This window comes from Danio aesculapii, chromosome 15 (assembly GCF_903798145.1).
Source record: "Danio aesculapii chromosome 15, fDanAes4.1, whole genome shotgun sequence".
Taxonomy (NCBI): domain Eukaryota; kingdom Metazoa; phylum Chordata; class Actinopteri; order Cypriniformes; family Danionidae; genus Danio; species Danio aesculapii.
The window spans coordinates 41,880,735-41,899,132 of NC_079449.1; the positions used below are offsets into that span (position 1 = coordinate 41,880,735).

Genomic DNA, 18,398 nt, shown 5'->3' on the forward strand with positions numbered 1-18,398 from the left:
CTTTACATATATTATACATCAATGCATCCAATTAATTAACACTTACCAGTTCCTAGATATTTTTTAATAATAACGATCACCTTTGTTTTACATCATTAGGCATAAAATCCTCAGTAAACACTGTCAGGAATGTCTGTATAAAGGACCCAAAATCAGAGGAGTTCAATTCAAAAAGTTTTTTAATTAAATAAGAAAGAAAATGACTCAGCAACTTGCTGAGATTCCAGAACAGATCTTAGACTTTAGCAAAAATAAACTGAAGACTGGACCACAGGCAACCATACAGGATAAATTCCAACAAATATTAGTAGCACCACAAGAGAAAGAAAATCAGGAGTGGGCTAAATTTCAGTGAAAAATAAAGCTAGTCTTTGGTCCAGGCCTGGTAATGCAGGGAAAGGGGAATGGCAAGGCAAAGGATCAACTTTCCAGCAGGGCAGACCAAATCCAGAATGGCTCCAGAGAACTGGACAGAAAATACAGAGGTAGCCAACAAGAAGGCTATAAGAAACTCAACACTCTGGCAAGAGAAGAAACGAAACACCCTCAGATATAGGACCAGCAATCAGCAGAAATGAAAGGCAGGTGGCAGTAAACAAGTGAGACAACTAATTGGCAAAGACGATCAGCTGTGTGAAGTTACACAGCAATTTGGAGACAAATTAGAAAGTTGTCAGTAAGAAAAGATAGAAAACGCTGTCAGAAAAGAGAGAGAGAAAGCAAAGTTCAAACCCGGGTTCTGACAAAACACTGCAGGTAAACTGATGATTGCAGGGACAGATTTGCATCTTTATTAGAAAAAAAGACTGATAATTTAATTATTAAAATTAAATACATTTTTAATCATTTAATTCACATCCAGTGCATCAATTTAAACCAATGTTGATATTGTTGTACAGTATATAATGTACATTAAGCTACTTATATATATTTATACAACAGTTCTATCTGGTTCTTGAATCTGTTTGGCTGATAGCCGTGCGATATTTTGCCAGTAACAGCACTCGTACCGCCTCTTTACCAGTGTTGCCAGATTGGTCGGTTTTCCACCCAATTGGGCAATTTTGAATTTGATTGTGCGGGTAAAAATGGCACAGGCGGGTTGACAACATTTTGGCGGTTTTAAAACCTTAATTTTATATGCAACTTATATAACAAAACATAGTAGTGACCAGTAACGCATGGGTCCAGCCGCAAGAGGAGATGAAGGAAAGCTGTATCAAAATCTGATTCCCTGGACAAATCAGCGCCTGCAGTTAAACTCACAGTGGTTTATCATGACACTTTATCAATCATATTTTTCCACAATTGACAGCAAGAACAAACATAGAAGCGTTGTCCGACACATTTGGTGTGGGCATAGAGTCTGGCTCAGGTAGTAATGTGGTTTAGGGGTTATCTGGACAGGTGGGCTGGGCACAGATGTATGTTTGCATTGAGGTCATGGTCAAAGAAGCTGAATTACTGGATTACAACAGGAGCAGGTGACTTGCTCGACCTTGATTCTCCCTGAAGGTGAAGCAGCGTTTGAAGCCCTCTCTACACATTGCAGATGAAAGCCTACAAGTGGAAATCCATACACACACACACACACACACACGCACACACACACACACCAAAAATGCTGCACATCAGGAGAGAGGTGTTCAGCTGAGGTTCGATGAAAGAAAAGAGGGTCAGATGGAGTTGGAGGTTGAAAACGATGGATACGCAGGATAATTTTATACAATGTTTTCTGCCATATTTTCAGATATCAAATTATAACATTCAGAAATAAATGTTTCTATTGTCGTCATCTTAAAGGGGACATACTATACCCCTTTTTCAAGATTGCATTTAAGTCTCTGATGTCCCTGGAGTATGTATGTGAAACTTCAGCTCAAAATACTCCACAATTAATGTTTTATAACTCTTAAACGGAAATTGCTTTGTTTATGCTTTGATCAGAATTGTGCCATTTTGGATTAAATTCAGAGGAAAGTTTACTCCCCGCCCTCTTTTCGAAAAAAGGTGGAGCTACAAATGACTGTGTCAGAATAGAACCAAATTCAAAACAGGACTAAATGTTAACAGGATTCTTAAACTCTGCCTCTTAGTCAGTAGTTATCTTTGGCAGGTACTGTACAAAAACTCACTCAGGGCTGTTGAAAGAGTGATCGTCACTAGTGGGTTAGGGTTAGAGTTTTTTAGCATGTGTTGGTATACAGATTTGAAGTGGCTTAATTTGACCCATATAGCCCATTTAAAAATGTCAAAATGAATATATTTCAGAAGTGTGTATATGTTCACTTCTGTGATTCAAAGTTACTTTATTTTGTTACCAGATACACCGAAGCTTTGGCAGATTAAATTGCCAGTGTGGTATTATGGTTGATGTCATTTTATTGAATCCCTCCCTATCCACTAATCCTAATCCACACATGACACACCAGATACAAAACGCTTGCCCTCAGAGATCTATAAATCTAATAAAGAAGTCATCAAATGCAAACACAGTATAATTGGAGAGGAAATTGAACCTAAAAAGGCTATAATTCTAATGGATTGACAGATGTTCAAGGTTACAATATTTTTATCCTAGTTTTTATTTTAAGCTGATTTTTGAATTATATTTTAGCCTATATGTATTCTTGCGATGGCAAAGCTGAATTTTTATAACAGATATTACTCCGGGCTTCCTCCAGAACTCCTTTAAATTGTGATTTGCTGCTAATGTGGCTGCTACTGCCTTTTAAAATATTGTATTATTAACGATACATTATTCAAAAGTTTGCATACAATTAAAAGAGGAAGAGGTAGAGGTCTTCTTTATCTATCACAGTGTTTAAATTATTGGAATTATATCTGGTATAACGTCTGGAAAATATCTAAGCTGGAAGCTCCATCTGAAGTTTTTATTTGACAAACAATCCCTGTAAAGTATATCTGTAATTAAAATCTTTTTTTAAAATGCCAAAGCAATTGGAATTTGAAAGGCAAAAAAATAACTAAGCTAACTGTGATTTTAATGACAGAGGTGCTTTTAATAATTTTCCACAAAGCAATGTTTACCTCTTATAGTTTTTCCATGTTGTGTTCACAAAGACGCTTATAAGAGTCACGGATCATTTCTCACAGTCAAAGTGGAAGAAACACAATTAGAGAGGTAAAAATGTATTGAGATCATACCAACATCAAAGGAATCATTTGCATTTTAAAGTATATAATTCAAATTAAAACACTTGCATTAAATGGTAATACTGGGCGGTACTGTGGTTAGTATGGTTGCAACACTACGAGAAAGTCGCTGGTTCAAGTTCCGGCATGTTGACTAAATTGGCCATAGTGTATGAGTGTGTGTGTAAATGGGATGTGTATGGGTGTTTCCCAACACCGTTGCTTGTACACCGTAAAAAATAAATCCGTAAAATTTACGGTAAAAAAACGGCAGCTGTGGTTGCCAGTATTTTATCGTTAAAAATACGTTACAAACCGTAAAAGAAATTTTTACTGTAGGTTTTTTACCGTTGAAATCACAGCCATTTTTTACAGTGTACTCTCAGTTCTGGGTTATGGCAGAAAGAGCATCCACTGTGCAAAACATATGCTAGAGTAATTGGCAGTTCATTCCTCTGTGACAACTTCTGATAGAACGGAATAAGTTGACGGAAAATGAGTGAGTAAATGTTAATAACATTTAACAATAATATTACTATTTTACTACATTTTAGGGCAAAATTAGCAAGCACAAGATGTCAAAACATTGAAATGTCTCTACTATTTTATACTTTAGACCAGTATAATATTATATTTAGTCCAAAGTAGGGCCTGCGGGCCAAATTTGGCTCATTGTAGTATTTGATTTGGCCCACAATCCCATCTGAGAGGAGAATGAGAATGATGGAGAGGGTTGGGGCAAATATCTTTAACACAGAGATCATCATTCCTAATTTTACACAACCTTTTTTGTTTGTTTTATTGCTTTTTATTTATTATATTTAGAGCAAACTGAAATTAAATGTGTCAAATGAATATTGTAAATGAATATTCATTTATTTTAAAATGTAAATACTGTAACTAGACGGATAGAGGACTATGCAAAAACATCCGTGAGCAAATCAAGGCAAAAACTAGAGTAATTCCGTTATAAATGAGATTGTTTTTGTTTTTTCTTTAATAAGTTCATAAAATAAATGAACTTATTAAATCATATCATAAAATCAATCATAAAATAAAACAAATACTGTATTAGTTAATATAAAGCAATGTTTGTTTCTAGTCATTGTTAAACATTATTAAATAAATTAGGAAATTACCCAAGGCATAAATATTTACCTACGGCTCACTAGCCTCAATCAAGTTTGAATTTTGGGCCTTCATAAGAAAATGTTTGATCACCCCTGCTTTAGATGAATGAGTATGTAACATTTAAAAATGCACAGCATGGGTTGTATATTTATTGTCTGATTTCTGTGCTAGGTGCTGGCGTTCCTCAGTTCCAGCCCATCGCCTTGAATTCTGGCTCCCGCATCCAGCTCCTGGAGAACGGCTCTCTGCTCATAAAACACGTCCTGGAGGAAGATGCTGGATTTTATCTGTGCAAGGTCAGCAATGACGTGGGAGCCGATATCAGCAAGAGCATGTACCTCACCGTTAAAAGTAAGACCCTTTCAAGTATGTGTGTGTGTCTGTGAATGTATGAGGGGATTTACTATCAATGCACTTTTTTTGCAAAGCACTTTAAATGACACATCAATTCAAAGCAGTTTTATGGAAATAATTCTACTTTGATATTAACTTTAAGTAGTTATCATGTCAAAAGTGATATCGATCAAATTCGTACAATTTAGTACGATTTACTCATCACCCTATGATGGTTGGGTATAGGGGTGTAGTTGGGTGCCACGCCTTCTTTTTAAAATCGTACATTTTCATACGAATTTGTACGAATTAGCCACTAAACTGTATAATACTTGTGTTTTCTCATTAGACCAGGGTGGAGATTTCAGGCACGATTTTGTCATCCGAGACAAATTTGGAAAATCCTAAAAGATTCCTGAAATTCTAGGCTAAAATCTGTGATATTTGATCGTTGGTTTGACATGTTTGCTGACAGCCGCTTAGTGCACGTTGCATTCAGATTTTTCCTCCTATGAAGTTTTGGCAGTGTCAGAAGATTTCAGACACTTTACTGCAGCGTGAAAACAGGTGCGATGAGCGTCAATCGAAGAGCCAGTAGGAGCTCTGAATTTGATGACGCAATCCATGCGACAATTCAAATGATCGCAGGGAAATGTCAAAACAGTTTTTTTTCATCCTGGTTTCATTATTAAGACATCCCGTGTGCAAAATTGCTGCTACAGATTGTTTACGTTTGCTGAGGAATCATTTGATAGTGAAAGTGTCAGGGTTTTCTTTCGTTATTGGCGAGTCTTCATTGTCGTTCAGTCTGACTTTATGACAGCTGAGATCTTACAGTGTAAAATGAGAGCCATGTCCATGCAGCCTGACATGCTACAGTCATTCAGGATTATAAAAAAATCGTACAGTGTGAGCATGTGAGCCAGTCTTTAGTGACTTACTGCTAAAAATTAATGAGGGAAAAAAAATAAAGTGGTCTTTTGCTGCCATCTAGTGGCTATAATGGTTTTAAGCAGAAATTAACATTGAAGTATGTTTAATTACATCTAGTGACTAAAATGGTATAATAAAAAAGTATGAATTGAATAATACACAATCAATAAACCCCCTAGTGTTCGATTTCATTCAAAATGTTTACAGACCTCTAGGCCCATGAGTCCAATATGCCAGCCAAGTTTCATTCTGATCGGCCATCAGAACTTGGTTTAATGGGTGCTCAAATTTAATTGGCCAATGGCGGCCATTTTTATAGCATGTCATTCCACTTTCCAGATCCATTTAGTGGCTAAAAAGATAATTGAATCACTGTATTAAGCATCAACACACATTGAAACACTGTTTTTGAGATCTTTTCGACTACTATAGCGCCACCTGATCTCCACAACATTTTCCATGTTTGTTAACATTGATATGTCACATGTGCTCACCAAATTCTGTGATGTTTTGAGTTTTCCTTATGGGTTTACAGGCAAGTAGGTTCATGTAGACGCACCCCTTTTGTAAATGAGCCTGTTGCAGCTATCCAAAGTGGAAAGATCTACCCTGTCCAGAGATTCTAACAACAGTGGTTTCATTGTGATTGAGCTAAAAACCAGGGACTAGTTAGCGAAAGTAGATTTTTCATAAATTGTCCTATTTGTTTTATTTTGGCTCAAATAAAAGCAGATTTTAACTTTAAAAAAATTAATTTTAATAAAAAAAAATTTCGATTGTCTACAGAACAAACCATCGTTATACAATAAATTACCTAATTACCCTAACCTGCTTAGTTAACCTAATTAACCTAGTTAAGTCTGTAGATTGCACCTTAAGCTGAATACTAGTATCTTTAAAAATATCTAGTAAAATGATATGTTCTGTCATCATGGCAAAGATAAAAGAAATCTGTTCTAACGAATGAGTTATTAAAACTATTATGTTTAGAAATGTGTTGAAGAAATGGAAACACTCTATAATAACTACACACTGAATTGTTTATTAAGCATTAGCAAATAGTGAATTCATTATCTGTTAAGCATTAGCTTAACAGATAATGGTTGTATTTTCATACTTTGTTAATGATTATTTTTTTCATTACTTAGCTAAGTATTGCATTGTTTAAAAGCTAGTTATTTAAGAATAGTTGGTGCTATTTTAAGATTTTTCTGAATGCATGAGTAAATGATTAATAAACTATTACAATTAACATTCATAATTCTTTTTATTCCGGCATATGCTAATAGTTCATGTATGTTAATAAATGCTTTATTGCAAATAGTTCATGTATGTTAACAGATGACTATTTATACTTTATAAATCTCTAATAAATGACAATTAAAGGCTCAGTTCTATTTTAAACGTGAACAAAGAAAATAAATGACTATATATATATATATATATATATATATATATATATATATATATATATATATATATATATATATATATATATATATATATATATAAATCTTTGCAATCTATGTAAAATAAAATTACTGTATAGTTTAAACTTTGCTAAATAACTTTGAAATGTATCAAAATATATTGTTAAATTAATATATTGTTGTTATTTTATCCAATTTTATTTAATTGTATTTATTTCTTTTTTTTTTATACTTTTATTTTAAGGTTTTTTAGGTACAACAGAACATAAACAAACAAACAAACAATATTGTCTCAGTATATACACACTTTGCAGGTAAATATACTGTATGAATTACCATAAATGTGGGTTCAGCTGTTGGGGATACAAAATGTAATGCTACACAGTATGTAGACATCAAAAAGTCCTATAAGGTGCCAGTCAGTTTTCATGAAGGGTGCTGGATTTGCATAGGACACGTTTCAGGTCTAAGTATCCAAGAAAGGGTTCCCAGGTAGCAAAGAATTTTTCTTTGGAATTAGACCTGATAGATCTCAGCCTTTCCAAGTGAATAATGGAGGCCATATACATTAACCAGGTTCGAAAAGAAGGAGGTAAAGGAGATTGCCAGTTTTTTAGTATTAGCCGCTTGGCCACAGTCATGCCTAAAGTAAGGGCTTGTAGATGTTTTGCAAGGGTGAGGGAGTGTTCTGAAACACCAAAAAATAGCAAGCTCTGTGTCCAGTTGGAGGGAAATATTATAGGCCTTGGAGTATAAATCAAAAATATGTGTCCAAAAATTAAACAAAGTTGGGCAAAACCAAAATGCGTGAGCTGTGTTGTCCTCTGTAATTTGACACTTGTCACGCATAGGTGAAATAGAGGGGAAAATTTTGTGTAATTTGGTTTTGGTGTAGTGCAAGCGATGCATAACTTTGAACTGTATTAACTGGTGCCTACTGTTTACTGAACAGGACCGTAATTGTATTTATTTCTAATTGTATTTTAACCCTCCTGTTATTCGGAAATGTTGAAAGTTTCCAATAATTTTATTTTTTATTTTATTATTTTTATTTTTATTACCTTCGTTGACGTGATAGCCCGGTGGTTAGTGAGCTGAAGTATGGTGCGGCAGTGCTCCCGGCGTCCCGAGTTCGAATGACGGCTCGTGGACCTTTCCGAATCCTACCTCCCTCTCTCTCCCACTTCACTTCCTGTCAACATACTATCTTGTCAAAACAAAGGCAAAATGCAAAATAATAAATCTTTAAAAAAAAAAGATTGCAAACGTTTAATCTTCATTTAATACCAAGCCTTTAATTGACATTTATTAGGGATTTATAAGGCATATATAGTCCTCACTTTAGATTAGGTCACAAAACTGCATGAAGTTGAGTTAATAAAGCATTTATTAACATACATAGTAACCATTACTATGTGCCTGAATAATAAGATATATAAAGATTTCAATAGTTTATTAATCATTTACTAACTCATTCTTAATGATTCAAAAAGCCGCTACTTTTAAATACAAATGATTTGTAAATAATGCGATACTTAATTTAGTAATGAACAATTAATAAGTAATAAAGTATAAATATGCAATTATTAAGCACATTATAAATGTGCTTATAAGTTGAGAATAGAGCATTTGTATCTGTATTTATAAACTGCTTACTAACGTCTAATAATGTAGTGTTAATGCTTAACAGATAATGAATTCACTACTTGATAATGCTTAATAGATGATTCATAGTTACTATAAAGTGTTACCAAAAAATCTTCTTTCCATTCAACAGAAATTAGGTTAAAAAAATATACTGGGGTGTCAATAATTCAGGAGGGGTAATAATTCTGACTCCAGCTTATGTATTATTTTAAATGCTTTGTTTATGTAACTTTTCATTCTTTGTTTGGACTGTGCTACCCTATCTCAGGAGCGTGTGTGTGTGTTACTGAGTGTGCCAGGGCCTGAGGGTCTTCTGCCCTGTTGACTGCTGTGTGTAGGGTAGTGTGCTCCTTGGTCAACTGTTTATTTGTTGAGCAGGCAAAGGCTTACATCCCCTCCATTAAACCCACTACACAGCATTTATGCCCACTCTGGCATGAGGAGAAGGACAAACTAACTGAGCAGTGCCACTCGTTTTTGCATTACACCACTTTCCTTTGGACTAGACATCATAATCTAAATAAGATCAGAAAATAAAACGTACTGACAACTGGAAATAAAGTCGAATGTTATTATAAAACACCATCAAGGATCATTGAAGCCATTAAAAGATGTTTATTGGCCCGTTTCCACTGAGTGGTACAGTGTGGTATGGTATGGGTCACCTTTATCAGGCTTGCATTTCCACTGCCTAAAGGTTACCAAGAGGTACCAATGGCGTGGTGTACGTCAGATAGTTTCAGACGACGTCATTCTTGCTTGAGGAAATGTCAAAGTAAAGCTGTACGGGTCGTTCACATATCATATGAGAAGCTCTTCTCTCAAAACAGATGCTTTATACACATAAATACTTCTGTATAAATGTTCATTACTAACCTTATTATGAACATGATTTGAATATAACTGCAGATCATTGATAGCCGAAATAGCCTACTGCAAACGTCTGCAATTATATAAAATAAATAAATAAATGCATACAGACCCTTACAATCACTGATATGTTACCAATTACAGAAAAACTACACACAGCATACATTTAGTCCTTATTTGGGTTCAAAAGCAACACAAAATATAGCCTAATTAGTGCAAACCTCGCACCTTTAATCTTCTCCAGCACATGTAACCTCTGTTAGAGAGTATTTCCGTCATTCCCAAGTTCATAATAGTCCAAAAGGTGATGATAATAGTTAAGCATGGCAGTTTGTTCATGTTTTAGGTTGCTGTAAGAATCATTTGCTCCTTTGTTTTTTCCGGCTTTTCCTTTGCGTGCTTCACTCTTGCGTTTGTCTGTTTCTGAAAGGATCGGATGTCAGAAGCACTTCAATAATCATGCGCACGTTATTATCAGCTCAAGAAGTTTATTATTTCAAATATAGATGGGCACGCAAGCTCTCTAGAGAAAGTGAAACCCCTCGCACTTTTAGACGGGCTCGTAAAACAACAACAGGACACAGCAGATCTTGTTCTTCTTGGCTTTGTGGCTGTTCATCAGGATGTCGACAAGGTTTGTTTGAGCTCGGGTCGATAATATTATATGTATATATTATTACGGTGTCTTGGCTGTGTTTTTAAAAATGACACTTTCTTTGTTTTCATTCTCTTGCTTGTGCTTTTAGGATAGAAAATCTGAAAAATCAAAAATGCTGCAAAAATATGAGAAAATAACTTCTAAAGTTGTCCAAATTGTCCTAAAACTAAACCTTAATTCACAATATTTCATTCAAACATTTCACCCGGATCATGTTCAATTTTATACTTGAAGTTTCACATTTTCACATTCAATTGCTTTTAATAAGTGATTAGCTTACAATCTAAATCTAAAGTCACATCTGACCTTACAGAACATAATCTTTATTTAATATACTAATAAATTTTGGCATTAAAGAAAAATGTATAATTTTGACCTTCACAGACTATTTTTTGCCTTTTTACTGTAAATATAACCTTTCAACTTATGTATGTGTTAGTGAAGGGTCACAATTCACTAAATCCTAGAGACATACAGTTGAAGTCAAAATTATTAGCCCCTTCGATTTTTTATTTTTTAAATATTTCCCAAATTATGTTTCACAGAGCAAGGAAATTTATACAGTATATCTGATAATTTGTTTTCTTCTGGAGAAAGTCTTATTTGTTTTATTTCGGCTAGAATAAAAGCAGTTTTTGATTTGTTAAAAAACATTTTAAGGTCAAATTTATTAGCCCCTTTAAGCTATATATTTTTTCGATATTCTACAGAGCAAACCATCATTATACAATATCTTGCCTAATTACCCTAACCTGCCTAGTTAACCTAATTAACCTAGTTAAGTCCTTAAATCTCAATTTAAGCTGAATATTAGTGTCTTGAAAAATGTCTAGTCAAATATTATTTAAATATTAGTCATCATGGCAAAGATAAAATAAATCAGGTATTAGAAATGTTTAGAAATGTTTGTTTTTTTTAATCTCTCCATTAAACAGATATTAGGGGGGAAATTTAAACATGGGGGCTATTAATTCTGACTTCAACTGTAGATGTTTGCTGAAGTTGATCTTCCATCTTAATACATACAGAAATAGTAAATATTACAAACCATTGCGTGACCCATAATAAATAGTGAATGTGCAGGTTTAATGTACTGTAGATTTTTGCTTATGTGCTTGCTATTAGTATTTGAGAAAATTCAACAGCATTCAAATAACATTACGAATATTCACCTCATGTTTTCTTTAAATTGTCATCTTTCTTTATGTGTGTGTGTGTGTGTGTGTGTGTGTGTGTGTGTGTGTGTGTGTGTGTGTGTGTGTGTGTGTGTGTGTGTCTGGTGGCGCTCCCTTGCCTTCAGGATCAGAGAGAGCACATGCTCAGACTGTGACCAATTGTGCAGGAAAAAGGGGAATTGCTTCAGCATGGCAGCCTGCACCAACCACACACACACACACAAAAACACACACACACTCACTTGCGCTGCCCCTCCCAAACCATAGAATATACCTCAATCTATTGGCCTGCAAAAAAGGCAGTGTGTGTGTGTGTGTGTGAGAGAGAGAGAGAGAGAGAGAGAGAAGGGGGTAGATGGCCCATTCAGGCGTGGCAACATGACGAGGTGGCCTAGTTTCCCAGGGTGCCCCTGTGCTGGTGATAAAATGAGGGCTGAAATGGATTATATACACCCAGAGTTGTCGCTGCAGCCTCTGTTTTCATACCGCATGCTACACCATACACACTAATCGTATTCAACATGGCCATCAAAGTGGAAAACACAAATGGAGTTATCATAGTTAATTCACGCCCGGCTGTAAACGTTCGCTGGTCCGAAGTGCCAAGGGTATTTTAAGGCTCACTTGTTTTGTCTGCGCTGAGAGAATCTGAATGATCTGAGATTACGGTTTTGTCATTTCTTTGCAGTATTTTTGCAGACTGTATGGAAAATAAACATTTGCCTTTTTGTTCTGCGGTCATTGATCGCTCAGCTGTTGTAGTGAGTCTGCGCATCGCCATCAGACGATTATATTTCATGCTTTTTAACCAGCGTTCGTCTCTATACGCCACTTATATGCTTCATTGGGCTGACAATAAGGACCATTAAAGGCTACATATGCACCATGTTCATCAGTGTGTGTGTAGAAAGAGAGAAATGCTACTCGTCTTAATTACTTTCTTGTTAAAATCTGAAGCTTGTCTTAGACCAGAGATGCCCAAACTAAAAGTAGGCCCAAAGTTGGCCCATGGTAACCTTTGATTTGGCCCAGCATGCCTTCTGCGAACGATTTAGAGATTGGCATTTCAAATGTAGGCGGGGCATGGCACGGCTGTTCAGACTGACACTGACCCAAGGAGTCATCATGGTGTTAATTTGTTTTTTTTATTGACTGCAGTAAAAAACTGAGCAACTATTTGAACTGTACAACCAAGCTAAAAATTAACATTTAATTTTCTTTAAACATTTTAATTTTTTTAAGATCTTTTTTATCCACAAAGTGTGCAGCTTTTGTCATTGCAGTGTATCTTAATGGGCTTATTTACTTACTAAATAAAGTATACTTTTAAACTTGACCTTTACTTAAGTATACTTCTTTTTCCTTAGGGAGCATTTACTGACTTACCAAGATCACAATATTTGATTAGAATATTAAAAGAATTCATCAAATATCAAAGAATTATATTTTATTATTGTATACGATGTCTGGTAACATAAAAAAATGCTTTTCTAAAACCGCTCACCAGACAAATAAATTAAAGTCAAAATAAATATTATTGTTTTGTTTTTTTTGCAGTCAGCAAATCAAACATATATAAACAAATATATATATATATATATATATATATATATATATATATATATATATATATATAATATATATATATATATATATATATATATATATATATATATATATATATATATATATATATATATATATCAGTGGTGTAGTCGGGGCTATACGCATGTATACTCAGAATGCCTACTTTTTTCCACTACCTGTTTGGGTATTACGACTTCTGAGGATCATTCATTGCGTATACCCTTGGTATACTCACTTGTTTTGCTAAATAGTCTTCCCTAATTTACGTGTATTCGCATCCCCTTTAACTGTATTCCAAATGTTTTTTTAACTCTCATCTTAATTTGTTTTTCGAAGTCAACTGAATGATGTCTTGCTGAAACGTTCAGGTAAAATTATAATACAGCATGGGCGGGTTGGGTGGGTAATAGTACACCACCTTTTTTTTAGTACTACACCACTGATATATATATATATATACACAAAGCATAGTGTACAGCATTTCTACATCTAATGATTTTAAGAATTGACAGGGGAATCAGAAAAAGTGTTGTAATAATTGATACATATCTCTTTTCAACACAGTAGAAATAACTCAAACTCGAAGCAAAAAACTGCTAATGTGGGAGATGATTTAGCAAATTTGTGTTTGTGTATGTTGCAGTCAGCAAATAAAAATATGAATGCACAAATAGAAATAAAAAATGCCAAACAGCTTTTATAGAACGGCAAAAGTTTTTGCTCATAAAGGGGGGAAGTTCAAGAAACTGCCTGAAAAATGGGAAAAAAGGCAGCATGTAATCAACATTTTTTCAATAAATCCATGTGTACAAACTGTTTTGAACGCGATAATTCATTTGACAGCACTAATAAAGATTATATACAGGTCTAGCTACAGTATGTGTACAGACATGTTAATTTGTTATATAAAAATCAGATACAAACACCAGCACACTTATACAAAATCCAGGAGAATATAAATAACGCACCCTGCCATGTAATCGCTGCAATGAAATCTCCGTCTTGTTTTGCAATAATCCAAGTCTTTACTGGGGTTTTGGTGGAATAAACAACCATAACGTGAACATCGAGATGCTCTGCAGCGGTGAATGTTTGTTGATGGTAAGTTCATCGATCGAACAAAAAAGAAATGCAACCCTTGCGACAAAACTAAACGGTTATTATTGTGGAGCACTTTTTCCCCCTTTTAAAAGTAATAATAATGTACTCAACAGTTTTGTATGCTTTCATCTGTTATTTCGTGATGTTTGGAAGATATCAATCAAAAATCAAAAAGTTACGAATTGCCGTGAGATTGCATTGAGAAAACTGATATATTGAATTAAATACTGTATTGTTAGTGTAAACTGTGGTGCATTGTGATTACAGCATAGAAAACTATCTAAAGTATAGGAAACCTATTAAATTATTTGTTTATTACTACAGTTGTGTTGTACCACAGCAACAACATAATTACTACGACAGTTTAATTCAAGAAATTATCTATATTAAGCTTCTAAACACTATAGTGTTTACTATAGTATTTTTTCATGTAACGTAATAGTATTTACCACCTCATTGATAGGGAAATATATTTTAGTTCAGTAGAAAACTCATCCTTTTTCACGATATAAGGATCGTGTCCAGCATATGTGGTTATTTTCTAATTATATCTCTTGTGTATAAAATTATATCTTTTGTGTATAAATCACAAAAATACAGGCTTTCCTCTATGTCTCCTATTCAGTTTTTTACTTACTGTCCTCTATCTGAATTTTGAGCGTCACAAGAACCACATGATTGAAAACAACCTATATGTACATAAAAACCCTAGTGTCAAACAAAATGATTTGTCTTTTAATTGTTTAGATTAGATTAGATTAGATTCAACTTTACTGTCATTACACATGTACAAGTACAAGGCAACGAAATGCAGTTTCGGTCTAACCAGCAGTGCAATAGCAGCAAGTGCAGGATACAGGTATAAGTTATAAAGTGCAAAAACTATGGTGATATTTACAGATGGATGTACTATGAACATTATATACAGGTTGTATTAGCTATGAACAGATTTACAATAAATGAATTTTGTATTTTCAGTTAGATTTCTATTATTATTTAAAGCAGTTTGTCATATACTTTACAAAAAAACTGCATTTGTTAACCTTAATGTGTTACCTAACATTAACTAGCAATGCACAGTATGTGCTAATCTTTGTTAATCAGCTGTTTACTGTTGTCCATATTAGCTCAGTTCTGTTCAATACTGTTTACTATTACATTGTTAAAAAATCTATTTGTTTTTGTTAATATTGAAATGAACTAAGATAAGTAAATTCTTGTTTAATGTTAATTAATGCAGTTAATTAAAGCAAAGTAGTCAATGACAAGTAAAAAAGTAAATCAGTAAAAAAGTAAAGCAGTGGTATTAAAGCACCACTGTTTTTATCAATTCTTGGGAATTAAACCCATGACCTTGGCATTTCTAGAGCCATGTGAATACATAGAAAAACATAACCATCATAACAAATCCCCTGAAAACTACTAAAGCACAATATCTATTGAGTGAATCACAGAATTCAGTCAAATTAAGAAGAAAACAAATGGAACACTAGTAAGAATAAGCGATTCTTTCTTTCTTTCTTTCTTTCTTTCTTTCTTTCTTTCTTTCTTTCTTGAAGCTTGATACGATAATCTGAGTCAGACAAATCAGAACATGGTGGGTAACCTTGTGAAGGTGGCAGACAATTTTATAGGTTTTAATCAAACTAGGCCATTGGTAATTTACCAAAATTATGTCTTGAATAGAGCCCGGGCTAATTATGCACTCCAGATCACCCATTGTATTCAGTGTTTCAGTTGTTGCCATCAGGCCATTGTTTTCCTACAGTATATTGAGTTCCTACAGTATATGTAGGAAATGTACCTAAAATCTATATATATATATATATATATATATATATATATATATATATATATATATATATATATATATATATATATATATATATATATATATATATATGTCTGGCACCTTGCTGCAATCTTACACTGTTAATGATTTTTTATTTTTTTTGTAAATGACACAGTATTTAACTGTAATATGAACAGTATTTTACTGTAGGACAGTTCTGCAGTAAATGTAAAGGTGCTGTAAATGTAAATACAGTATTTTGCTGTAATTGATTTAGAGTAAGATATTGGTGAACTGCTGCCAGTAAGTTACTTTACAGGAAATTGTGAACAATGTCGCTTCTGTAAAAGGGAAAATAAAGTTGGGTCGGAGTTTGAAATCCATAAAAGTGGCAAGTTAAAATGTAATACAAATCGTCACCTTGGAATTATAAGGTTCTATCTGCATTCTAAAGGATTTTGAGATATTCAGTTTCAAAGTTTTTGCATTCCATATAGCAAACGATATGTGTGTAACAATTTTTTTCATACATTAACATGACAGAGACCCTAAATGTTCTCTAAATGTAAATTATCAAAATTCTCTTCAATTTGCTAATTGGCGTAAAACAAATGCAGATACAGAACTTTTAATTCTAAACAGTGAATTTTCCACTTGGAATTACAAGGTTCTATCTGGCAGATCATTAATTTTCAACAAATACAAATCAGCCTGCTTATTATTTACTTTAAAACAGTAAAATGTTGTATAAAATGTAAAACAATATGTTGATGTTTGAGAAAGTAACATTTATGCTTTCTGTAACATTTATTTAATGTTTTAGGATGAATATTTTTCTTGTTCAAATTAAGCACACAAGGCTGTGCTAAATATTTTGTCCAGTGCAGATGTTAATTCTATCTATTAATATGGTCATATTTATTGAATTATATGCTTTGTATAAATTATTGAGTTATATTTATTGAATTGTATGCCTCATGAATTAAATTAAGTATCTGCCCGTCAAGGCTCAATATCAAATTTAAAGACTTTAAAAGAAAACAGATGATGAGCAAATGAGTTTAATAAACACAGAAAAATGTTTTACTGTCTATATATACACAAATAAATATTTCACATTTAATATATATTTTTTTAAGTAAATGTTTTGAACAATGTAAAATTGAACATGTCATCTCAATCTCAAAAAATGCTTTTAAATCATCACGTTTACACACATATTTTCAGTTCCAGTTTTCATCTCAGTTTTGTGTGGTGCAGCATTATTAAGTCGACTCTGATTTTGTGTTTCTTTCTGGTTTTTCCTGCTGTCAACCGGCAAAAAAACAATAAAAGATGACCCTGATTGGTCCATGTGAGTGCATTTGAAACACAGAAAGAACCTTATAGAGCCAAGCTAAATTCGACTTTGTAGATAAAACCTTTTTTTTAGTCTTAAAATGTAAACAACTTATAAAAAAACATCCCATAATGTAAATAAGTTGTCATTTAATAAGAAAATATGAATAACTAAATTTTGACAAAAATGTCAAATAGAACCTTGTAATTCTAAGGTGACGAAATATATATATATATATATATGTATATGTATATATATATAAAAGTAAATGATTTGATTATTGTGTAACTTTCTGTAACCAGTCAATCTCTTAATTTAATCAGAATTTTTAAGAAACACAACTATGCACTGTAAAAAGAGTTCCACTCAATCGTTTTATGTTGAGACAGAATGAAGGAATTAAGTTAACTTGTTAGTTTTTGCATAATTTAAGTGCATCAAACATGAAACAATTAAGTTGTCGTCCCACAAAACTCAAAAATTGTGTCGTTTCAACTCATTTTAAATAGGTGGTTTGAACTTCATCATAAACGTCATTTTTAGTGTGTCAGATCTTCAAAATAGAATTTCATAATAAGTTCTGAAAGTCACTGATGCTGCCTGTGAAAAGACAACATTTCCTGGCACACAAAACCCTCCTTGCGGCTCCCTGTGGCTTTCCCCAGTTTGTTTAATAATAGTTAGGTGCTGTTCGATGGCTGCTGAAATGAATAAAGGGAGATTCTGTTTGATGTGCGGTTATGGCTGCCATCAGCGCTCCCCCCTCTCTCTTTATTACAGGAGCCTGTAATATTGCTGGATATTAAAAATATACATCAACTAAGCTGTTATGGGAATACCATTTAGAGCCCCTCTTGCCTGAAGCCCCTCTGCTGCTGACTGCGAGACTTTAAATGAGATTATACACACTCTTTTGGATGTGTACTAAGGAGAATTTCGTAGAACTGAGGACTTGCTATTTTTTCACGACTTGCCTTTTTTTTGTACACATTGCACTCAAATGCGCTTCAATGTCTTCAAGATCATATACACAAATACAATGGAGAAAGAAAAATCAGTAACACTTTAGTATTGAGAGCAATTCTTACTATTAACTAGTGGTTTCTTACTTGTCTACACTGAATCATGCACTCACCGGCCACTTTATTAGGTACACCTTACTACTACCAGGTTGGACCCCCTTTTGCATTGAGAACTGCCTTAATCCTTCATGGCATAGATTCAACAAAGAACCGGAAATATTCCT

At 33.7% G+C, this 18,398-nt stretch overlaps 1 protein-coding gene across 1 annotated transcript in view; it reads left to right on the top strand.

Moving 5' to 3' along the window:
• dscamb (Down syndrome cell adhesion molecule b) overlaps positions 1 to 18,398 on the top strand; it is a 258,156-nt gene that overhangs the window by 185,861 nt on the left and 53,897 nt on the right. Inside the window, exon 11 of the mRNA XM_056473430.1 lies at positions 4,459 to 4,638. Within this exon, the coding sequence (XP_056329405.1) occupies positions 4,459 to 4,638 (180 nt within the window). The remainder of the gene's footprint in view (positions 1 to 4,458; positions 4,639 to 18,398) is intronic.